The 25738-nt window shown below is 38.8% G+C and overlaps 1 protein-coding gene across 3 annotated transcripts in view; it reads left to right on the top strand.

Annotated features, from left to right (window-relative positions):
• The window catches only part of CPNE4 (copine 4), a 220861-nt gene that overhangs the window by 20126 nt on the left and 174997 nt on the right, over nt 1-25738 (top strand). Inside the window, exon 2 of one of the 3 annotated variants that reach the window (XM_079302037.1) lies at nt 18804-18953. The exons of the other annotated variants lie outside the window; for them this stretch is intronic. Coding sequence (XP_079158163.1) covers nt 18896-18953 — 58 coding nt within the window. The 5' untranslated portion in view covers nt 18804-18895. The remainder of the gene's footprint in view (nt 1-18803; nt 18954-25738) is intronic. 3 annotated transcript variants of the gene reach the window in all.

The raw sequence follows: 25738 nt of genomic DNA, 5'->3' as shown, positions 1-25738 counted from the left end.
CAGTGCAATTCCATAGTATTAGGAACAGTGCATTAGTAATAACATTTACTGGACTAGTCACATAATATTCTATCATCATTATCTAGACATGCCTTAAATGAGAGGAGATGTGATAGCAGCAGTTGAGGCATTCAGAGAATGCCATCCAAATACTGCACAGAGCTCAGGAAGGGGTTTTTGACATTCAGTGGGCATTATGTGCCATGCTGACAGGGTCATCAAGGGGCAACCACTGGTCTTTTGCACCCACCTCATCTGCTGAGCAAGGGAAATAGCAGACCTCCTGGACCATGGGCCAAAGCAAGAACCAGAGATGAAGGGAGACAGAAATAATTGTGGAGAAACATGGACATTTTTTTAGACTTGGAGGAGCAATTTCTGGCTTTTATTTGGTTGGTTTTGTTGTTGTTTGTTTTTGTGTTTTTGTTGTTTTGTTTTTTTTTAATAGCAAACCCCTACCCTACTTCACGAGTCACTGTGTTTCACTGCAGGATTGCTGAATTGCAGTTTTGTACATGGCCTGCCTCGCAGCACTTCTCTGTGTGCCACTGGCTGTCCTAAATACCCCCAGTGAAAAGCCCTGGGGGCAGCTGTGTGCCCAGCTCTGCCTGCTGACAGCCAGCACACATGCTCCCAGCTGCAGCCTCTTGCACAAATGCACAGGGAGCTCCTGGCACCAGTAAATTCCCTCCAGTGCACAGCAATGATGAGCCTTCATGTAAGCATCAGTGACCTGAAGCAGAGCTCTGCCTTGTCATTAAAAATTCATCTTGCATGTATTCTGTCTTCTAGAATTAGGCCTTTTAACAGCTCTCCCATCTCCATTTCTGATTCATGAAGAGCATCTGACAGGTCTAGGATACTCACCAGAACTGGCAAACTATAATCTTGCAAATTAAAAACAGCCCTTCCTAAAACTGCTTTTTCTTTTTAAAACACCCACCAGTTATAACATTAGTTCAGCTACTACTGTTTGCATACTGTTTGTATTTTACTACATCCATTAATGGAAAGGAGAATTAAATAATGTACAGGAGAGGCTGGGAAAAACATTTTTGGACTCCCTGCTCTTTTAAACAGCCTTTCCTTACAGATGACAGATTCAGGTCAGGAAAAGTCTAAAATGGGACAGTATTGCCACAGATAACACAATGAACAACTAGTTGGTGCCCTTCCCCACCCTCACCACAGCACAGCCTCAGGAAGACCTGATTTAAACACATTTGTTTTCATGATGCTTTGGAAACCTTTAACAGAGATTTCTTTTGCACTTCGATCCTCCCTGTAGTGAGTGTGGCACAGATCTCTAAACAAAATGCTGACACTCAGGTAGTCACACTTGACTTTCTCTAACCAGCAAAGCAGGAGCAGTGGAGAAGAGTTGTAGAAACCCTTCTGAAGCAAAGCATCCAGAAAATAGGGAGGAAATAGATACATATGTTTATGTATATCCAAAAATCTCTTGCCATTTCACAAACTAGCAGTTTTTTGGGGAGACCTGTTTTCCCATCATCTTACCCAATTTTCTCTAGTCACAGGAACTAGAAATACATGCTCTTGGATATGTTTCTATGGCTGCCAGAGATGAGAAAATGAATCATTGTAGAAGTCTTTTTCTTAGGTTCTTATATATCATTGTTACTATATCATCAGATCTTCCTTAGTCCAGTACCTGAGCAGTGCCATGTACTGAGCCTCTCATTCAGCAGCTTCATTTTCTCCCAAGAGCTGCAAAAGACTGGTTTACCCTGTGAAAAAAACCAGGAGGCACATTAATTACATCAAAATCCAGATATGATTCAGCTAGGGGACTGCAGTATAAGAAATCTAACAACAACACACACAGACTACCCTCCCCCTGGCAAAGACAGCAGCTTGAACCAGCCCTTGCCTTAAGGACAGAGTAGGGCTCTGTGTACAGGAGGTTTGTTACTCTGCATTGGAATCACTGAAGCTTAGAAGTGAGCCTAGGATTTATCATTGAGTCAAAGGACAAACCTTTAAAATGACAGAAATTATGATACAACTTAAAGTGACAATGGAATCATTGCATCCATAGTAAATACATCATAGGTTACATACTCTCTCTATTGAAACACAGTAAGGCTCTGGTTTATTGGGTGTGCTCAGCTGTTTATAATATTTTTTTAAACATTAGTTCAATATTTTCCTTTTTTGATATACTATGAAGTTGAGATTGTTTTGCCAAGTGATCTTCTACTTTAAAACTTATCGACCTTTTTATAACTTATTTTGTTTATAGAAAAAATGAAATTATGAAATAATTAGGAATATTAAGAAATTATTTGAAATATTCCAAATTGATGCTGTACAATGTCTTCGCAATACTTGTTAAGGAGGAAGAAGAGGAAAAAAAAAAAAAGAAAAACCTTTTACACCTACACTCCTATTTGGCCTTAAATACTATGCCACTGATTCCTGATGAGATAAAAAACTACTTTTAGCTGGGAAAAATAGGACTCCTAGAGTTTGGTTTGAGTATTTTTATGAAGAAAGATAGAAGGCAAAAATTGTCATGTAAGAAAACAACAGGTAGAAAATCAAAGTCTGCAGTTTGACTGCCAGAATCCAGCAAGCACAGTATAGTACACGGAGTAAGAACCACAGGAAAAAATCCACCAGCAGTTAGTGAGAAACTAGGCAATCAATAGCTTGGGGCTGTCCCTAACTCTTTAGTTAGTCTCATCTTTAATTAAAGAAATAAATTTAAAAAAATAGCAGTCATCTGAAGCTGATTTCATCAGACTTGCAGAAGCATTGAGGTATTCATCAGTGCACCTCATGCTGTGACCCTAAGAAGAGGTAAGGGGTAGGTACAGGAACAGCTCTAATTTCAACTGCAATTTTGACATCTTCTAATAGAAGTTATTTTTTGTTTATCTTGGAGGAAGAATGCTAGCAATTGCAAGTGACACACAGTTTGTCTCTATGGCTTCTTAGAATTGTTTCGTCTTGAAGACTGCCATTCTTTTGGAGGACTGTACTTGTGCTGGAAGGCTTAAAACAGTCTAGAACTTCCAGACATCCCAGATCAGAAAGGGCAAATGAAATTAATTATACCAGGAGATTGGTTTGAGTTGCTGAATACAAAAATCCATTTAGTAATCTTTCAACAAAAGAACACATAAAACATGGAGGAGCTCTACTTAAAACTGCAATGGAGTGTACAGTCCTAGCTCTGTGGTCTTGATAGATCAATCAGTTAAAGTAATAGGTTTACAAGAATTTACCATAATTCAATGAATATTAACATTGATGTAAAATAATAATGCATAATTAAGAATTAAATAATTAATCTATATGAATATTATATTAATATACATTAATTTATAGCATCTATATTCATATTTCTATTTAAACCTGCCTAAGCTCTAGTTCTTGCTCATTCTCAGTATGAGCGCACAAGTCACATCCCTCTCTAGAGTGCCTCAAATAGAGCTGGCAGAAATCATCTTCCTGATGCTCATTGTGTGACAAAGGCTTAACATGGTTTTCTTAATTTTCATTGTGAGGTCTGGCAGAACAGGAAGAGTGTCAAGTTCTGAAAATTAATACCATCATCCTTCCTGAAAATGCTTTTATTTGCAAAATATTTGGGGTTTGCTGGTTGTCCAGCAGTCCTTCATGGATGCAAATACCCAGAGAAACATTCTGGTCATCCTAGTTTAATTATTTAACCTAGGACAATAATTAGGCTTTGTGTGCTTTAAAGGCTCTCATTTTGTACAGACATATGTGACTGAATAATTTATCAGGAAAGTAAATAGGAAACCTCTGCAAATGGTTCCACACAGTGCAAAGACAGAAATATCTCTGCTGTGCAGACTTTGTGTGGGATCATCACCATCTCATGACAACCAGTGCAAAGCTGGTGAAAACAGGGAAGTACATGGCTTTACTCTAAAGCTGTGTATAAACATACATATTCTCTTTCCACTGTTTTTTTTTTTCAGAAATGTGTCTAAGCTTGACTACAGTGAAAACACTTTTCTCAATAATGTTGCCTTGATCTGATTTTGTAGCAAAAGACTGAGTTTTCCAATTACTGTTATTTATAGGTCTAACACATTAAGTATTTTCCAGGTCAGTATTAAATATATGGTGGTTACAGCCTTTGCTTTACATATGCTTGTATAATTCCCTTATTACCAGGGATCAGCTGTCAGCTCCTCCTTGGTGGGTGCCAGACACAGTCATAGGAAATTCAGGCACCAGAAAAAGAATCAATAAACTTGTCATATTATAGTCTGAATTTTTAATAAAAACCATTGGGAGTACTGTGCAGTGCTATGTATTCTGTAGAACAGCTAGATAAGAAATAGTCTTAATATGAAAGGGACTATTGATCATTCTGAAGCACATCTATTTCTTGAATGCTCTCCCTCTGAAGACACTGAATTTCTTCTTGAAGAACACTTTTGAGGATCATGGCATTTGTTTGATTTTTGTTTACTTTGTTGTGTATTTTTTTTTTTTTTTTTTTTTTTAAATACCTGTCCTACTGTCAAATGCATGCAAGGATTGAAATTTGTTGTGGGAGGAATTAAGACTGATAATAAAATAAGGGGATATAAGGCTGATAATGAATGAAATAAGGGGATATAAGTCTGGGTAGAGCCCCATCATCAAGAGATAGTGGGAAATGATGAATTATGTTTCCTGAACAGAGCAATAGGGATAGAACAGGGCAGGACCAGTTTGAAAGGAGCAATTTTCTAAGCGTGTTTCTAAAGGGAAATGTTAAAAAAAATAAGCATGACATCAGTCACAGCTGTTTCACATGCAAAATTATTCTGAAATTTTAAAACTAGGCTTTTAGGCTTTTTAAATATTCCATCCTTTTGGCCTGACTAGATAACCTCCTGAGACCTCTTGAAGTTTGAACTTACTCTGACTCTTTACCTTTCTTTCCCACTGGCCAAAACTATTTCTTAAATTTAATTTCCAATAGTTTTGTTTTCCATGAAATTCTGTTCGTGGGGAAGGTATTGCTTATTATGAGCAGGTGGTTGCTTTTTTCCTCCCTCATAATAATAATGGATGTGAATGGAAAGGTACAAGGTGAGGAGGATTGCTAAAAGCAGTGTCAATACTGTGGGTGTATAGTCAGAAGTTGAGATAACACTTGCATCAACTATGAACTGTTGTTTGTCACAGCTTTGCTTGAAATCAATGACAGCTACATCAGCATTGTTTTGTCTCTATGTTTTTTCATATTATTTCAATTTATATAACCCATAAATTCACCCAAGCCTAGCAGAAACCTTCTTGTTTCTAGACAGTACAAGTGTAGTGCAATTTCCCTAATTTTGTCATTCGTTTTTGTATTGAAAATGCAACCCCACTGTTGATGTGTTATTAAGGTTTCTGCACTCAAAGGTCAGCTCTCCCTGGAGTCTCCTTTTGTCTGGAAAATGACATATATTAAAATTTTATAACAATTCCCACTAGTTTCAATCCCACAATCTTGGGATCAATATGGATGTTCTTCACAGCCTATCAAGTGCAACAAATACCTTAGGTGAGCAATAAGGAGTGTGGAATCAGGCTCTTGTAATCAAGACTTGTTTGCAGAAATGTTTAAACCTGGTCACAAGAGTGCTGGTAAGGCTCCTTTCACTTCAGATGAAAGGCGCTGCCAACAATTTCACATATATTTCACACTTGTAAGATTTTTTTTTTCACTGCACAGCCTGCTCTTTGCACATAATTAAAAAAACACCCCAAACTAATCTTCTCTTAGTGTAAAAGTCTCAGATATTAAAAAGGGGATACAGATCATGCAAGCATATGCTTTCTTTGATTTGTGTGAGAAGACTGGCCTTGGTAGTCCAAGCAACTTCTCTGGGTTAGCAGCTTGGTGGGAGTTAACTTGAGAGCAGAGGCCAGAATTCCACTTGTCCTTCAGCCACTGTAAAAGGGTGCAGCCAAACACTTGTGGCTGAAAAGCTGGATTTCAGACATTTCCATCAGAAAACTTTAGATAAGGTCAAAGCAATTATTTTTTTTTTCTATAGACTTACTCTACTGTGACTAACACAATGGCCTGGTGCCTCTGGAGACTATTATGCCCCTGGACATTATTATGTGGATAATAAGATTAGTTTAAAAGCTTGGAGAGTCACTAAATACATATTTTCAGTATGGGATAAATTTTTCTCAAGCAGCATGACTTTTCGTAATTGATTGCATATTTTAAAATGTCAAGCAGTGTCCTGCTAAGTTTATTGATGAATGCAATGGCTGAAATGTAATATTAAGGGGGAAAAAATAACACAGCATCTAACAAACAAATCACGGTTTTCTTTTAAATCTCCTCTTGTCACTGGCTCTTTGAAGGATGCTGCAATACATCTTTGAGAACAAATATTACAGCTCATTGAATATTTGTGAAGGATTAAGGTGTCTTTTCTCCTGGCCAGCTCTTTAACAGGGAGGATGCTGCCAGGGCCAAACCTCCATGATAAAACTATTGGATGAGCTGCTCCCCCTTTACCTTTGTAAAGGAGCCAAACTGTCAAATACCTTAACACTAAAAAGATTTATTGAGATATGCTGTGATTGTGAAGGGTTCAGATAGCTTTTATCACCATCATTTGATCTGATGTGTGCCCCACTGTGTCTGATTGATCACTTGGTGCTTATCAGTAGATGAGTTTGTGAACTGGACTGAGTGGTACTGATTGAGCTGCCAGGTGCCATTACAGAAACTTGGGGCAATTCCAGCATTGGGTGATCCTGTGGTCTTTTATAATGTGATTGCTTGACTGAGTAGGTCAAGTTATTTACCAAGGCTTTTTTGGTTTTTTTTTTTTCCTGGTTTTGTTTGTTTGTTTTTTGTTTTCTTTGTGGGTTTTTTTTTTTTTTTTTTTTTTTTTTTTTTTTTTTTTTTTTTTGGTGAATGTGTCTGGCTGTTTGGACATTTAGTTAAGGGATGGGAAAAACAGTACCTCAACAGCTTTCTCACTTCTTTCAAGTGTTAAGTTTTCCCAGCAAAATAAACAAACTTGGGCAAGTGACTTCTTTCCAATCCTCTGCTTCTATGTTTATATATAACTCCAGACCTGCAACTTTTTGTTTTTGTGGATAAATGACTAATTAAGAAAACTCAGAAAAAAGATATGGGGATTGAATTTAGGAGTTAATTTCTTCAAAATATAGAGAACCTTTACAGAGTCCTCTCCAAATTGATGAGTCACATGAAATTATTTCAGTCGGTAATGCCAGCAGTTCATCTTGGTGGATACTGAAAGCAAGTATAAATGTTATTTTAAAGTTGATAAGCTCCAAGGAGTTGGTTTTCTTCTGATATACTGGATATGAGAGACAAATGCCTCTCTTAATATAGGCATAATCTGATGTTAACCCAAAAATTTGTTTTCTTCAGAAAACATTTATGCTTGCCTTGCTGCACATTTCATAACACTTTTTCTTCAGCATGTATGATATTAATGAAGCTGGGATCCTGTTTTGCATCACTTTACACTAAAGATACACTAAAGTTATTAAGATCTTCTGACACTTCACAGTACACTACTCCATTCTGAATTGCCTACTGACTTAAAAAAAATTATATACTGGAATTTGTGTTCCTAACTGCAAAGGAAAGCCCAAACATTGCTTAAGTAAGGTTCCAAGGAAGAGACGTTTTTATACTTTTAAACAAAAATGCAAGACAAGGTTTGCTGTGTTGTCTTTGAACAAGACTAGATTCTCTGTGTTGTAGATGAGGGAATTTCCTCAGCCTTTTTTCACAGGGGAGGTGTTCCATTCCTCTGAATGTCTCTGTCCATATGGGGACCCCTGAGGGACACTGTTTGTCACTCATTTCCATCTGGACATCGAGCTGTGGTCGCTACTGTCTGGATGTGATCATCCAGTCAATTCCTCATCCATAGAACAGTCTGTCTATCAAATCTATATCTCTTCAATTTAGAGAGAAAGATGTTTGGGGAACCCTGAAAGAGTCTTGCAGAGCTCTAAACAGTGATGTCCATAGATTTTTCCTTGTCCAGTGCTGTAGTCACTCCATCATGTAAGGGCTCTGGGCTGGTCAGACCTGCCCTTGGTGGGGCCGTGCTGTTGTGCTGAATCATTCCTCATTCTCCATGTGCCTTAGCATAGCTAAGATCTGTTCCAAGATCTTCCCAGGCACAAAGGTAAGGCTAACAGGTTTATAGGTCTCAAGATCCTCCTTTCTACCCTTTTTAAAGATGAGTACGATGTTTTCTCTTTTTCTAGTCACCTGGGACTTGACTGCCATGACTTTTCAAGTATTGTGAAGAGTGGCTTGGCAACTACATCAACCAATTCCCTCAGGACTCTGGAATGCATCTTTCAGCTCCCAAAGACTTATGTATATTCAGACTCCTCAGGTGGCCACAAAGCTGATCTCCAAGAGTGGGAGGGACTCTCTCAATCCCTGTCTTGCAGGCCATCCATATTAGAGATACAGGAGCAGACTGCCAATGAGGATTTGGACAAATAAAATTTGAGTACCTCAGTTTTCTCCTTATTTGCTGATACCAGTTACTTCAAGTTCTTCTTGAACTTTAAAAGTTCAAGTTCTTGAAAATTAATCTTTCCTCTCTTGGAAAAAAGGAGTGAGAGCTGTGTTTTAGAAGAGAAACTAACAGAAACTAACTTCTAGGAAAAGGGGAGCTGTACACTAGGCAAGGAAGTTGGAAGGGCTATGCAACATTTTGGTTGTATTTGGAAAGAGCCTGGATGAATAGATGAGAACAGAGGAGAGACTGGTACTGTGGTAGGGATGAGGTCTGAGCTCAGATTAATGAAAAAGAATCTTAAAGGGTTACATGGGATGATGATAGGGAGCCTCCTGATCAAGATGATTTGAGTGACAGGAGCAAAAGACAAGGAAGGGTTTCTTTTTGAAACAAACCAAGCAGTGTGTTGTTCTTCTTCCACAACTCCACCCCGGATAAGAAATCAACAAAACCCCAAACCAAAACAAAAGAACTGTTGTGGGAGAGAAAGCAGAGTGGGTTGAGAAGCACTCAAGACTGGAAGCTACTTGAAAAAGGAGAGTTGGTAGAACATTGGTGATATTACCTCAAATGAAGAGTAGAAATGGAAGCTGAGTACAAGTAGGAAAGAGACAGGGTAGGCAGAGATGGCAGCAAACATGAAGGATACGTAAATGAGCAATATATAGCTGTGCTACAGTCTGGAATGGGACCTGATACTTCTTTTTGTTTGTATTGCTCTACACCTATAATTTATAGCAGAGTTACCAGTGAGCAAACCCTTTGCTAATGAAATGCTTGACTCCTATCACCTCTGCTGCTCTTGCTGTGTTTTCTGGCAGAAGAGCTTTTTGCATTTAGTGTTCTAAACTCAGACCTGCTGCACAGGTCTGGGCACTGTTTGCCCATGCCATTGTCTGGGAGTAATTGCTCTCCTGGCAGGAACTGAGAGTGGATGGGCAAAGCTCCTTTGCACTGCCATGGAGTGTGTTTTAGCACAGCCTTTACTTTGCTATAGCCTATAGAGACAGGAAAGTATTGCTGCTGTGAGGTTCTGCTTCACCATGAGCTGGAGGTATCTGTGCCATAAAACATCTCTGTCTTGTTAATGCCTGTGCTTTGTACCACCAAGTGTTTGTTGGATGGATTGTCTGCTCATAGTTTGCTTTCTGAATAACTCTGGCATATTTCATGTACTAGATCCCTGCATTGAAAAGCAAAGTCAAGCACTTGAGGGCCAGGAAATACCAGAACAAAATATGCTGTATTAATTACTTAATTGAGTCTTCTAGTTTGTGTGAGTTAGGACACTGGTTTTTATGAAGTATTCATATGTCTTTCTGTGACAGTACTGCAACAGGAGAGTTTTGCATCTTTGGTACCAATTTTACCACTCTTACTGAGAGCAAATGGCTTTGTAGGTGACTCACTCCTTAACTTGACTGTAGGAAAGGTCAAATACTGCAAAAACAAGAGATTACAGGGACTCCCCAGCCTTGGGGACATGTTTGCATTGTCTTCAGTAGAGTTTAGAGTGAACTTCAAATTCAGACAAAATTTGGACTTGATGTTTTTCCTTTTCCAATGACTTAATTGATAGGAAGACACATAAAAGAAGGATTTCAGTACAGCTCCCTTAGTTTCAGAAACCTTTTTTCTTGCATTTTTTTCAGCCACTAATTAATATAAGGCAAAATTTTATATTAAAATATATTATTTTAAAATCTCATGGTTTTTACATTTTTTTTAAAACATTTGGGTGCTTTGTTGTTCAAATGTGATCTTTGATGTAATTATTAGACTTCTCCTTAGGTGAAAAAAGCCACAACAGTAAACAGTAAAGATTTATGTTTCAATCTAGTAATGCAATTTAAAGTGATGTAAAGGATCTAATATTAGGTAAAAAAAAAATCAATTCCTTTTATAATCAAGGGAATTGCAAGGAACAAAGCATTTGGTAACTAGTATAAGTTGTGTGTAATTATGATGAAAGATTCACAATACTTAAGCCTTAGGATATCACTTGAGAGAATTTTCAGGATCTTGGAAATCTTGCTAGTTTAAAACAATATTGGTGTAAAAAGAAGCATGAAGTTATTCTGAGCTTTTTAAAAACAGTTGCTTCAAGAGGGTCTTTCCTCTGAGACATGCTTAGCTACTTCCATATGTATGTTCCAAACTCACTGTGAGGGTCTGATGTGTGTCAGTGTGCAGCAGCTGTCGTGGTTTGACCCCAGCTGGCAGCTGAGCACTACACAGCTGCTCACCCCAGTGGGATGGGAGAGAGAATTGGAAGAGTAGAAGTGAGTAAAACTCATGGGTTGAGAAGAAGACAGCTTAATGGGTAAAGTGAAAGCTGCACACATAAGCAAAGCAAAATAAGGAATCCATTTGCCATGGACAGGCAGGTGTTCAGCCATCCCCAGGAGAGGAGCCTCCCTCACATGTAATGGCTGCTGAGAAAAATGAACCCCATCTCTCCAAATGCCTTCACCTTCCTTCTTCTTGCCCCTGCTTTATATGCTGAGCATGATGCCATATGGTATGGGATATCCCTATCAGTGCAGGTCAGCTGTCCTGGCTGTTCCCTCCCTGCTCCACTCACTGGTGGGGTGGTATGAGGAGCAGAAAAGGCCTTGGCTCTGTGTGAGCCCTGCTCAGTAGAAAAAAACCTCCCTGCTATTATCAACACTGTTTTTGCAAAACAAAACATAGCCCCATACTAGCCACTGTGAGGAAAATCAGCTTAATCCCAGGCCAAAACAGCACAGCACATCTGCTGGGGATAAGGCTATCACATAAATCACTGGAACACCTTGATATATGAGGAAAAACTCTGATTTGGAAAGCCACTAGAATCCTGCAGCAACACTGAAGAGGAGGAGGAGGAGACTGGAGGAGACTCCATAGCCACAAAATTATATTAACTGAGCAAATAGTTTTGAATGGATACTTTATGTGATGTCTCTCCCTGTGTTTACAGAATCTCCATGAAGAAAGTGATAATATGCTCTAGTGTATTTGCTGTTCAATAGAATTTAAGTAGCAAACAACATTCTTCTGTAAACATTGATCTCCATTTTTATTGCATACTTGTGACCAGCCAGAGGGTGTTATTTCTTATTTCTGGTTTGACCTTATATGACCAAAATCTCATTTCTTCTCTTTTTTGAGTGAAGAGAGGTGGGCCTGGTATAATTATGGTCACTTGTAGTAATCATCACCCTTTTTGGAGGAGATGAAGACTCTGTGTAGGGAAATTTACAGGATACATTAGACTCAGCTATCCAGATCTACTTTATTGTTTGTGTTGGGGAGAGAGAGCATTAGGGCCACACTGTGTATGTGTTCTCTTCATTCCACCTCTTTTCTAGTAAATCTCCACTCTAGACCAGCAGACTCTGTAGCTGGCAATAGGAGTGACATTGCAGTCAAAAAAGGTTGGGAAGCTGGCCAAGGTGGAGCTGGGACAGACGGACTTAGATAAGTTTGGCAAAGAAAATAAATAGAAAAGGAAGGTCAGAGGCAGACACTGTCTAAAAGGGTTTAATGACAAACCATTGCTTGCTGTGGTTTTTTGAGGGGAACACTGGCTTCTGGCTTCTCAAGAGCCTCAATGCTGCATGCTACATGTCTGAGCTCCCACTGGAGGGGTGTTCAGGACAGGAACACCTTGCCGTGTTCATAACTGATCTCTTGTGGTTTGTTTCCTTTTCTTACCTCTCTCGTGGCTTTTGTGGTTCTCTCTGACAATGCTATTGCCACAGTGTCAATAATCCTGAGTACCATAGAATAACTGATCCAGGGGAATTAAAAGGTGTGTTTTGGGTAGTCTGTGCTTTTCTAGCACAATATACCTTTGGAAAAATACTGCCTGTATCAGATCTAAGCTTTTGGCTCTGGAGGTTACCAGGATTTTTACTGTGGTCAGTGTGGCTGTGGAAGTCCCAGCCACTCCAACCTCACTGTCACTCCAAAAGGGAAGCAGTTGGTCCCTTTTGATAATTGGCAAGATGAGCTGTTGTGCCAAACTTCAAATCTTTTCAAACCAAAGAGCACGTGGGTACAGCTACTCTGCTGGCTGTAGAGGATAAAATGGGTATTCCAAATCTTACCCTTGGGAAAGAACATTGGCTGCTGCAAAAAGAAGAGCTCCTCTTCAAATTCACAGGAGCTTGTTCAGTCACAACTGTGTATTTAGACTTCATATCCCCTCTGAAGACAGGAGTTGTGTGTGATTTTGGTTTGGATCTTTTATTTTGAAGTAAAAAGGGGAAACTGGCTGTAGTCTTACCTTTTGTGGTTTGTAAAGACCTTCTGGTTTTTGAATAGGCAGGGTCATTGTCTAGCTTACGATTATTTGGAGGTCATCTCTGAGTCACTCAGGCAACAAGTTCAGTAAATGAGCTTCATTACTTTGTGTGGGAACTATGTTTTGAATTGGAATTAGTGGAGTAGGATCCAATGCAGTAATTTGTACGTAAAAATTTGCTCATCTAAGGTGGAAAATTACAGGAAATCGTACAGGTTGTTTGGGTAAGCACAGACTGCATGAAGGACAATGTGGAATTGGCCTTCCACCTGATGATATTCTTCCTTATTTTAAAATGTAGATTGTAGGACAGATGCCTGTCTTGACTCCCCATGATCAGCAGGGAGACAGCTGGCCAGAGGTGCTGCTTCCTCTCTCTGGGTCACTGGTAAACACAGTACTTACAGGTGTGTTTGTGGTCTGCCTGTAATCAGACAGAGGTACATGGGCATATCTGAGCAGTGATAGGAGTGAACTGGATATGCACAGGTGAGTGCTAATAGTTTTGCAGTGCAACAAACCACCAACTAGTATGTCTCTCCTATTTTCCACACCCTTTGCACCATAAACTGTGTTACACAAATGTTTGAATTCTGATACTCATAGTGCTATATGAAGCCAAAATTTAATTGTCTGAGGGATTTGCCTGTCTCTGTGGTTTGACCTTGAGTGACAGCTGTGTATGATGGGACATCAGACCAGGGTAGAAGCAGGACCACTCCATCCTTAGGTAGGAAAAGCAAGGAAGAGTGAGGTCTTTGAGTTATTTGCTGTTTGGAAATGTTGGGTCCTTGGGCACAGAGGTTGGTGGTTGAGAAGCTGTGGTGCAGTTTGGCATTCTGCACTGTGGTAGTTTCAATCAGCTTACTCGCTGGGTAGTCTCTTTCACCCTCGCAGAACAAAACACATTGTATTATTCAAATACAAAGAAGTGCACAGTTTCTCTTGATGTCAGGTCCTGATTTTGCTGACACAGTGGTAACAAGCTAAGCCAGGCTAGATTGAAATGGTTTCTTCTTTCCTGTGAAGAGTGGGGTTTGCTCTCATGGAAGCTGGCTGACTGCTGGCTGTTAGGTGAACAATGCAGTTGTACACATTTGTTAGCCCTGTTGTTTTACTGCAAATGAAGAAGACGTTGGAGTGACAGGGATGAGTTCCTCCCACTTGGGGTCTGTGCTGTGTCAGCTGGGGAGTTTTCAGCCTGTAGGTGCTTGAGGGGCAATATCAAGGGTTCCCTGACTTTAGTCATTATAAATGAAGGGTGAGCATTTCCTGAAACACATCACTGCAAATGGCACAGCTTAAAAAAAATTATTTTGTACATGGCAAGAATTGAAATGCTTGAGTAGTGAGTGAGAAAGGGAGTGATATTTGAGCAAAGTATTTTGAATTTTACTTGAAGCCAGATTAAAAAGATGATTTTGTGGCCTTTAACCTTTGCTAGCATATAGCATAATCAGAACTAATTTTTTTAAACTTACTTAAAGCTGTTTTTGAGGTAGCATTTTGTTTTTTTTCTTTGACATAAAACTTCTGTGTGATCCTCTGTCTAATTTTAAGTATAGTATTCTCTGTAAATGGGGACAACAAAATTAGGTTTTGATGCCTTAGAGCTTTTATCTTCATGTTAGGGGAGTTTGAAGCTATTGTTTTGAAAAGTACAAAACATGAAGCAATTTTTAAAGGTAAGCTGAAGATGAGAATATTGGAAATAAGGCAATAGAAAATACAGCTTCTTTTCTGAGCTGTCTCTCTGGTTATTGCTTTAACTACTGGGGAAAGGCAAGGACAGTGTCCAACAGAAAACACGAAATCCAGCAAAGTTAAAAATTGAAATCTCTGTGTCAATTAAGAAACCCATTATATTGATAATGAGCTAAGAAGCTTTACCAGAGTCTGTTTCAAAAAGTTTGTCATCAAACTTCTTTTAATTTTTCTGAGCAATTTCATGTAATGGGCAGATTTGAAGTGTTTTCATTTTGGACAGCAGGTTGAAGCTAAGACAGACATTTTTTTAGCAGACTGCTAAATTTCATATACTAATAAGTACTAATTGTACTGGACAGCAGATAGATAAGCTGAGAAAACAAAAAGGATTGGTACCCTTAAAAAATTGCACAGCAATTTCCATTAAAGCTTTAATTTGAAAATACAGAAAACAGAAATTAGAACCCATTTTGAACAGTCAGGAAGTGAAGGCAACTTTAAATATTTAATTTTTTCAGTAATATCTTTGATTGAACAAAATTCTAAGGGGGAAAAAAAATCTCAAAACGCCATTTATCTTGGTTCAAAATGTGTTCACTGACTGAAAGGACTTACTCAGGAATTCAAAATACCAAGGAGTGAAAGATAAGATTTTAACCAGTCCTCCCTATTTATCACTGTATTCAAGTAAGTGGCCTTTCTGCTCTGAGACATCATTATAACAGCCAGACTAAACTTGCAATAATTCCTATAACTTTTCTTGAGTGTCTCTAGAAGGAATGCATGGGAAGTACTACACCCCCATAAAAGATGTTTGTCCCTGTATTAATAGTTACTCTGTAGGCAGTGTGTGAGGTGTTCAAGAGCTTGCATTTTTGCTGGTAGAGTTTGACCAGCCAAAGTTGTCATTGCAAATGGCTTTCTGAAAAGCCAGTTATGGATGCAGGTCCCAGTTGGAATATGGTGCTTGTTTAATGTAACTATGGTCTTCTACACCCTGTCTTCTGCCCATAACATGCAGGAAATTGCAGAGATCTTTTTTCCTTTTTAGTCTTAAATTGTTTTAACTGAGTTAACCAGACTTTCTGGCACACTTACTACGTGAGTGAAGTCAAAGGGAGTCCTGGAAGGATCCTGGCTTTGTTCTGGACTACAAGGAGAAGGCAAAGGGAATGTGGTCATCTGAGAAGATGCCACCAGTGTTTTCTTGGAGGAGCAGCGGTAGGATGTTTGTTAGCAGACATAAACTGTAACAAGGAAAACTAACAATAAATTGTTGTCAGAAATGGTGGTTAAATGCTGGAAGAGAGGCCCAGAGAGGTAGTGGGATTTCATTGCTGAGATTGCCAGAGCTCACCTGAACCAGATCTGTTTTGAGAAAAGGATGGGAAATAGAAATTCCCAGAGATCCCTCTCAATCTAAATTACTTTTATTAGACAATTGGCCTGCATGAACTGTATTGAAGACTCAGTGCAATTTGACTGCAGATCAGTCAACTGACTGACTTGTCAGATGTCGAAGTGACTGAGAATTAAAGAGCTTCTTTGTGGTATCACTGGGAAACATGATGTAGGTATATTCAAACTGATCTGAGAATTTTCTTGGGCAACCTATTTCACTTGAAAGCATAATCTTGGCAGAAGTCTGAAGTGGTCATAGGTTACTTACCATAGATGGGAAGAACAAGGCTAGTTGGAGGCTGGAGAAGGGGAGGAATGGAAAAAGCAAGCTGGAATTTCACACTGGAAGGTAACTAAACAAGAAATGTTAGAGCAATCATTTGAAACAGTTTTCTTAGCATGTTGTAAAATGCCCATGTTCTTGTAAAAGGTAAAATTGAGAGCCAGCACAGGTAGGAAATGTAATTTGTGTCAGACTTTCTAGCTTATGGTATAAATCTCATGAGAAGAATTGGCATTTTCCTACAGCAAGTATTAAATATTTGCCTGTGTAATTCCTACCTTCAATTAAGTTAATGTTTAAGATGCCTCTATGTGCTTCATTTAATAACATATTACACAAGTGAATAATTTGAAGAATTCTTCAGTGAAATACGGAAATAATTTTCATGTAACATCAGCAAGTTAACATTTTATTTTGATGTACTGCTCTACACTTAATATCCCATCTCGGTCTTTGTTGATGTATTTACTCTGAAGTTGAAGCAATTTAAAGCACTAAATGGTGTGACTGTGCATTCAGTCTCATTACAGACTTAATGCAACAGCAGTCAAGCACCTCATTATTGTGTAACCCAATTTTTGTAGTGGGCAGAAATTATAGGTAAAATTTACATGTTGACTCCACAGCAAAAAGAGTGTCATCCATCATTCACTGGGTCAGATCTGAATTGCTGTAATCTTTGTAATTGGAAAAGAGTGGTTATGACTGAAACAGCAAAATTCTTGTAAAAGTGGATATATTTTCAAAATGTTTTAGAAAATTTTAGTGCATCTTTTCCACAGGTATTCAAGGAAGGATTTGATATGGTAAAGAAGTTACAGAGGCATCTGACACTGAGATACTGATGCACATGCATTGGGTGGATTGATTTGTGGGGACATACATTTATATATAGCCCATGTTCTCTATCATTAGTTTGTATGGGTTTTTTGCTTTTTCTTTTCCTCTCCAAGCACCTTTACCTAAGGGGGTTGCTGACACTAGAGAAGAAAACAAAAACCAAATCTTCTATTAGTTAAGAGGAACAAAAATGAAGACCTTGGATTCCATACTTATGAAGGTCTTTTATATCTCTTCATTTTGGAATTACCTATACTTGTGTACACTGAAACATCTTCATGCATTAGACCAGTAATTATATGAAATTATAATTCTTTTTAAGTTATGAAAAATATCTCTGACTATTTGATCTATTTGCACTGGATCAATGCAGATCAAGAATAAGACATAGATAAACACAGTACATGGGAAATGCATTGTATCACTGAAGAACTCAAAGACTGATTTGAATATTGTTTGTTGGTGCAGTTGCATTTTGGTTACTACCCACATATATTTTCCTAATTCTAAATATATGTAGGTATAGAGGAGCTCAATGGCTATCCTTTCAGAGTTAACAGAGATATAAATACTTGAACAAGGCAGACATTACCTTGTGCTCTGAGCAGCAATCAAGTTTTAGCCATGTTCTATATTTTGTGGCATTTCTCATGGAATATTTAGGACACCATTTAGTTATTAACACTCCTTTTTGGCATGATGGAATATGTACTGAGGGTAGTTCTACTCTTCTGTGCTCTTAGAAAATATCACGGTGACGCTGCCTTACCATTCCTTATGTACCTGATGTTTTGCAACTATCTTTCAACAAACATTGTAAAAGAGTAGAAAAATTTCTGTTTGAAGAGCAGTCACGCTTAGCAGAAGGCAGGTGAGGGAAGGAATTAAGAGTTTCACAGGTCTGGAGAGAAAGCCTGGAAATGACTTTCAACTCCCAGTTCATACAGAACTATGCCTTGACCATAGTGATATTTGACCATAGTGATTGCCTTTGTGAAGTGAGGCCTTTAATACCAGCCTCTTCTGTCTCTTCTGCCTTGAGTTCCATCACTGCTGGCTTATAGGCATTCCTTTCTCTCTGTTAGCAGTGGGTCATTCATGGACTTTACTGCACTTTGTATACACTTGTCCTTTAAAGACAGATGAATGTAGGCGAAGTCCTGTGCAATATGTGCCCAAGTCATATTGCTTGCCTAATGTGAATTTCATGAAATGTTCTCCTATCAGGCAGTGATGTCAAGTCCAGCAGGTGTTCCAGTGGTTTTTTTTGTGTGTGGCAGTTGGCAGTAGGACTTACATCAATACTGATTATGTGAGTTCATTTATTTGTGTGCTTCATTTTAGGAACTGAGAGCCCCTTCCCTCTACCTCCACACTGTAAGAGCTGAGTTTTTTGTTTTGCCCTTCTGTTGCCAGTAAATGCTAACAAAGGCTGGTGGGGACTTGCAGATTTTAAAAGGAAGACATAACTCTAGTGTATACTTATAGGTTCCTTCTAGAAGTGCTTAAGGGAAAACCTCATGTCAGACAAAGCTTTATAAAAGACATTCCAAGTATCTTGCTTCTCATTTTTATTACGGGTTGAAAACATAGATATTTCTCACACCTCAAGAATTCCTGAGGGAGAGAAATTCTTGGTGGCTTGGGTTTCTAGAGCTTGTTTTTGAAAGTGTTATTTAGCCAAAGTCTTGGCACGGTGTCAGAAGGAAGTAGGTCTCCTGTAACATTGCTGACAAAGCTCTGTTGCTTCCAGGGCCCAGGTTAGGATCTCTGTGAGGCTGCGCTGTGTCCTGACGCGTTAGGACCCATCTTTGGTAGCTCAGTCCAGCACAGATCCTGGGAAGCATGGACACGCCAGCAGAGGAATGCCACGGCACTGGCACCAGCCGTACACTTGGCACTGGTAGGAATTTTTGCTGACAGCATGCTGCAATTTTTTTGTGAATCAATTTGATACCAGAAATAGCTACTGGCTTATTCAGAGACTGAGTCTATCATGGTATGGCGATACTGTGATTGCAAAACACTCCCAATGTGGAGTAGGATATGACTTCCTAGAGGAAAGTCAGAATAAGCTAGTAGAACTGAAACAGGAAAGAATTAACACTCTCCATAGAAATATAATTTGGCTGTCATGGCTCTTCTGGTGCCTGCAGTTGGAGCTGCAATGTGATCGTATCCTTTGCTGATTTAGCTGAGACAGTGGCAATGTGTGCTTGGCCTAATCTCATGGCTGGCTCTTCAAATATTTGATCAATGATCTTGGAAAGAAATTAGCAAGTAAGTAAATGACAAGAAGGCAAGAAAGGCTCAGGGTCTAACTTACCCAGTGGTAGAAACCCCAGTGTGTTGTCCCTGAACCTCTGTTGCGAAGGGAATGAACTCGGGACTGGCTCCAGCCATCAGGTAAAGGTGTTCATTACTCAGAAACCCCCTGAGGGTGACTGGTTGCTCCTTGTCTGTCAGAGTCCTGGGAGGCCATAGGAGTTCTGCTTATTGCTGAAAAGAGATCAAGCATGTTGGGGGAGCAACTATGAGGTGGGAGAAAAGCAACTGCTTGCAGCATTATCCTTTGCTCCCTTTCTTTTCCTCCTGCCTGATCTGACAGAGCAACTTTACCTTAAAGCTCTGTCCCAATTTTGGGCTCAACTTGGCTCCTGTGTAATCAATAAATTCAGTTTTTCTCCCACTGCTAGGAAACCCTGAGCCAACTTACAGCAGGTGTACCTTCTGGTTGTATTGTAAACTCAGTAACTAAACAGTAAATGGGAAGTCCTTCCTTCTTGATATGCTTGTCTTTGGATCAGGAGCAGGAAGCAGCTTCTCCTGTAGAATCATTTTCATGCTACAGGAAGAGCCACTATAGCCATCTGTTGGGGAAAATTAGCAGTTTGCAATATGTTACATCTGTAAATGGATAAACTCTTCCAGGCATTACATGTGTTTATATACATACTGTGGTGTAATTGAGTATAGCTGAGGAACAACAACTTGCTGCTTCATTCTCAAGCAATGAGCCATACAACAAGAGAAAATGGCCTCGAGTTGCACTAGGGGAGGTTTGGAATGGATATTAGGAGAAAAATTCTTCACTGAAAGGGTTGTAAGGCACTGGAATAGGCTGCCCAGGGAAGTGGTTGATTCAGCATCCTTGCAGATACTTAGAAGATGTGTAGATGTGGTGTTTCAGGACATGGGTTAGTGGTGGACTTGGCAGTGCTGGGTTAATGACTGGGCTCAATCATAGGGGTCTTTTCAATGTAAATAATTCTGTGATTCTCCTCTAGATGATAGACAGTATGTTTTTGCAGGGTGGATAAAGGGTCATTTTAATTTCAAATGTATTTTTTGAAAGTGCAGATGATAAAACAAGGATTAACATAATAGAATATATGTCTATCTTGTTGTTCAGAATTGTCTAATTTTTTTCAATAATTATTTTTCTTCAGACTTGTTCTGAAGGTTCTCAGTTGGATTTGTTTGATGTCAGAATTTTGACTGCTACACCTTAGTATGCTGGGATTATTTGATTTTGTTCAAGGCTTATCTTTCTTTGAAATATAGCAAAATATCCAATGATTTAAGATTCTTAGATAAGTAACTATGTTGTAAAGCTTTGTTTCTTGCTAAGACATTTTTATTTTCTCTCTAATACCTAATTGGGAGAATCAGATTTTAAAAAGCAGCAAACACATGTCCTTGTAGTGAATATATTTTTGTTCCTGTGTTTCATTTGATAGATCACTTAGTGCAAGCAGCAAACTGAAATGACAAGCCTAAGAAAATTGTAATGGCTTTTAGTGATAAGCAGTCAAAAAAGTTTTACATGGTAGTGGCTTTGAAATTGTTGATTAGAGAGATTCAATTACATTTCTCTGATTTATTAGGCTTACATGTCACTTACATTCACAAACTGCTTGCACATTGTAGGTTCAGGTTTTTTGTGTATGTGTAACCCTTTAGTGAGGTGTTTGAAGTGGTTGCAATGGTCCTGAGCTTTTCCATGCATTGATGCTTGATCCCTGCTCTTACAACTGCCTGTGCTTCAGGTGTTCTCTCAAGAGTAGCACAGACTCAAGCCAAGCCCTGAGAACTAGTACTCAAACCAGCAGGCAAATAATTTACTTGTGGAAGCCTGAATTTTGCTGCAGCTTCATATTATTCAGCCCTGCTTATAAATCATCAGCTCCAGGAGTCGTGGCATAGAACAGTGTGAACTTTGCTGACATTTCTTTCTCTTGCTTCCTAAATACATTTTTAACTTTTATAACAGTGAGAAAGGGCTGTAGATTATCAGTTCTAATTGCTTTGGAAACAGAAATGAAATTAAGAGCAAACCCATTTTCATTAATGTTTTGTAAGGCAAAATATGCCATTTTCATGATTTGGAAGGAACATTGGGACTATTTGATGTTTCTGCTTGAAAATATTCAGTTGCAAGTGAAGTCTTTGGACAGGCATATTTAAAGAAACAAGACTGGATAAAAGGACAGTTGTGTGTTACTGTGTGTCAGCATATAGATGAATCAGTCTGTTTTCTCTCTAGCTTCTACACTGTTCCAAATATAATACATTCTGTTGCCCTATTAAACCAACACACTGTCTTAGAAGGTGTGATTTTATAAACAAGACCAAATACACACCCTCTGTAGCCAGCCTGAGAGCCAGCCTTGCTGCTCCTTGTGACTGGTACAAATCCAGTGAATGTAAATGAAGCAGACTTTGGTTAATTCTGTGGGGAAAAAAAAAAAAAAGTCTGCTGCTTTTGCAGTAAAAAGCATTGAGACTGCTTTCTACTAGGAGAGCTGTCTGCATTTATCCCTAGGAAGGTTATTTTGATCTTGTATTTGTTCAGTCTCCTGTTTTTTTGTAGTAGTGAATTTTTGATTTCTCTTCCCCTGCATATTTTCTAGCACTGTAAGAAGGAAGACAGTGGGAACCCTGTGAAGTACGACGTGACTGATGGCATAAGCTACATGCTAAAGGAGCCAGGGCAAATCCTAGATTTGCTCTTCCAGTGGAGAATAGTAAAATATATGTACTTTAGCACTGACTCTTACTGGTGCTTTGCATTTCACTGAGTCTGACTTCAGTGGGAGCCACTCAGAGCATCCAGAACTTGGCACATTCAAGCGTCTCCCAGTGTTCCAGTTATCATGGAGATTCTCCTTCTCTCAACTGAAATGGGGTTATTTGTATGGGTGCAGCACACTTTTGTACAGTGTTTTGTCATGCATTAGATGTCTCAATTTCTTTCCAGTGAGTCCCTTTTTCCCTTATAATTGAAACAGCTGGTTCTATGGTAATGAGTCCCTTTGAACTGTCAGTGTGTGTATATTTCCATTTATACTGCTGGCACTTTGCTCTGAACCTTCTCCCCTTCTGTCCAAATAGATTACTTGCATTATCAGATCTGTCTCATTGTTCACAATAGCATTGCTGTGGATTCTCCAGATCCCCCTTCCTTACTGAGTTTATTGCTCATTTTTCAAAGGTCTTTATCAAACTCTGGTAGGTGTAACTTAAATAAATCTTCATTAATAGTTGTCAGATAATCAAAGTGAAGGAGAAAAAATTGTATTTTTAATTGCACAAACTATCCTGTGGAGGGGTCTAGCTAACCTATTGACTTTTCATTACATAATAATTCATATTCAAATTAATTTTGTCAGCTTGCATTTTGTCTGTATTATCTATGATCATTTAAAGCTCTGTAACAATTTATAATATAATTGATGTTGACCAGGATAATTTTTTAATGCCAACAGGAGAAGAGTCTTGTGCAGTGATTTGAGATATGGCTGAAAACCAGAAGCCTAGGAACATGGTCAGAGAAAGTAATTGAATGACTCTGTTTTAAGACAGCACTAATTGTTCATGAGCAGTTTCCAGAAATACACAGAGAAAGGCCAAGGCAATGGCCACTCTAACAAAGATTAGACTTAAGGAAAAAACCTTCATACATATCATAATAAACATAGGTGGGCTTTCCCTGTCATGCTGGGGTCTCTGTTCAGACCTGGGCAAGCCAGGTGTTTTAGTGACTTATCTTCTGATTAGGCACATGGAATACTAACTTAATGCACTTGCAGAATCAGGAACTCCTGATGATTTCCCCACTTTTCCTCATTTGTACAAAACTTATTTGTGGCTGACTGTGAAGGAATGGATTTGCATTTCACAACCAAGGAAGCCTTGGTGCCAACAGCCAATACAGTAATTATTAGAGACTGGGAATTCCCAATTACATAAAATTTCTAAAAGAGAAATAATTACATTTCTCAATTACTATCATTCCCTGAAGGGGTCCGTGGCCTACATTCTGCTGGAGCTGTACAAATTACTAAACAGAAGAACTTTTAAAAACTCTTCTACCTGAGCACCCAACACAATTTCAGCCTTTTCTATAAATCTTGCTCTTACTGTATTTTGTTTAACTTGATCTGAGTTTTATTAATTTTAAGCTTCTAACTGCAGACTTGGTTTTCATACTTCCTTTCATTAGACATTAAACCCTGGAAGATCCAGAAACTGTTGGTACAAAGCTTTCTGTCTAGAGAGTTAAGCTGTTAATCTGTTTTGAATACTAAATGTCTCTCCCATATATAATTCATAAGTATAAATATGTAGGGAGCAGCTATTGCCATGACATCCAGTGCTTTTAGGGCTGCTCTCCTTTGGAGGCACTTACTCACAGCTCTTATTTCATGTCACTCTACTGTTAGTATTTCCCACCATATGCACTGTAAACATAATTTACCTTTCCAGGAGCAGATTCTTGCTGTTTACTTCTGTAGAAGCAGTCAGATGCTATTAGCTCATTTTCATTTCATGACTAAAGTGCCAGTAAAATAATTCAGACACATCTCTCATCTGGGAAACCTGCAACCCCCAAATTCATTTCTGGGTAGTTTGGTCAGGAGTACAGGTTTTTAAATAACAAGACCTTTCTCTAAATGCAAAGCACACTGGTCACTGCTTCTAATCTCAGCATCTTTCTCATTTGCTGCTCACTTATTGCCTGAACTGAAGGTGAGGCTGAGTGTGAATGTTTCCCTGATCCTTCACAAGGTGCTGTAGAGAGCAATCTCTTCATTTTTCACCCAGACAACTTGCAGAAAAGTCTTTTGGTCACTGTGTGTGTAGGAGGGTAAAATGACACTCTGGGCAAAAGAGTAAACTTGAAATCTGAGTTCAGGTAGCATCTTAGATTTATTTCAAGGTGAATCTAAGGAGCCTGGTTATGAGTTTGTGGTGAGGTTATGTGGATCACCATTTTGTAATGAGTTGGATCTGGTTGTGTGTGCTGAATTCAAGTCTTTTTAGCTCCTGGAGAGAGGCATATACTGATTGTGTGCAGACACTAGGCAACTGAATATTTTTAAGCCATTTAGTCCCCTTAAATAGAGAAAGATGTAGCTATCAAATGTGTAATACTGATTTTCATTGTAATCTAGTTATCTAGGCAGGCACAGATTTCTGAACTTGTGTGCTGTTGCTTTTATTGAAATACCTAGACATGGGAGCCTTTGTAACACTCCTTTGTACCAGAAAGGTTGGGCACATGTATATATTTTGATTTTCTGCAGATCATTTGTTCTTAGCCTGTGCTCAACATAGATTGCTCAGGGCCATGTCCAGACAAGTTATGAATATCTCTAAGATGAAGACTCTGCAAGTTCTCTAAGAAGCATGCTGCAGTGTTCAACCAAACTTATAGTAAAAAATTTCCTTTTCTTTAATCAGAATTTCCTGAATTTCAGTTTGTGCCAGTTGCCTCTTGTCCTGTCACTGGCGTTTCTGACAAGAATTTGGCTTCATGTCCTTAATTCCCCATATCATCATATATATCAGTAAGATCACTTCAAGCCATGAATCTCTTTTTAAAGAGTGTGTTAATTTCTAGCAAATGAGCTCTAAGTATGCCAGATATAGAACATGTTTGAGAGAATGGAGACAGAGACTTGACTTCAGGGTTGTCACTACTTCTTTGTAGCTGATACATTCTTTAGTGGCTTCTTTTTGTTTGCTTGTTTGCTTTTTGTTTGTTTGTTTGGTAGCTTAGTGCATTTCCATTTCAGCATAGTGCAGTTTAAATTTTTTTCCAGTTGATACCATTTTCTTGCTGTTTCACCATGGAGAGGTGAAAACAGAAGGCCTGGTTTTGCTTCCCCATTCTGTTCAGTCTAGCACTGGCTAATAACTTCGTGTGGGAAGCAGATGATCCACCACTTTCCTGTTTCCCAGAGGAAATCAGAGAGAACCTATGCAGTGATGAAAGGAAAACTTTAGAAATATGTGACCTATCACTTATTTCACTTACTTTCTGTATCTGTGCTATTGCTTTCCTCTGATGGGTATAGCTCTTGTTCAGTGGGTATTGAAATTGTGTGGTCATTGAACAAATAACAAGGATCTAATGAACTGAAAAAGGAAGAGTTTGCAGCACAGAAAAATGAATAATTTTTTTCCTCCATCAATAATGTACGTAGTTAATTGACAAAAACCTTTTTATGCAATCTAACTTGTCTATGTTTGTGCAAAACAGAACCATTTTTAGCCACTTTCAGTGGGCTCAAAATCTATTTTCCAGGCCTCCAGCTTCCTGGTGATGTGACATCAGCACAACAGCCCAAGCTGGTGATTATATTAAAAGAAGAATATAATGAGACAAAAGAATAAGGCTGT

The sequence above is a fragment of the Erithacus rubecula genome (assembly GCF_903797595.1).
Source record: "Erithacus rubecula genome assembly, chromosome: 3".
In the NCBI taxonomy this organism is placed as follows: Eukaryota; Metazoa; Chordata; class Aves; order Passeriformes; family Muscicapidae; genus Erithacus; species Erithacus rubecula.
The sequence above is the reverse complement of the archived record's forward strand: the minus strand, read 5'-3'. Positions and strand labels throughout refer to the sequence as shown.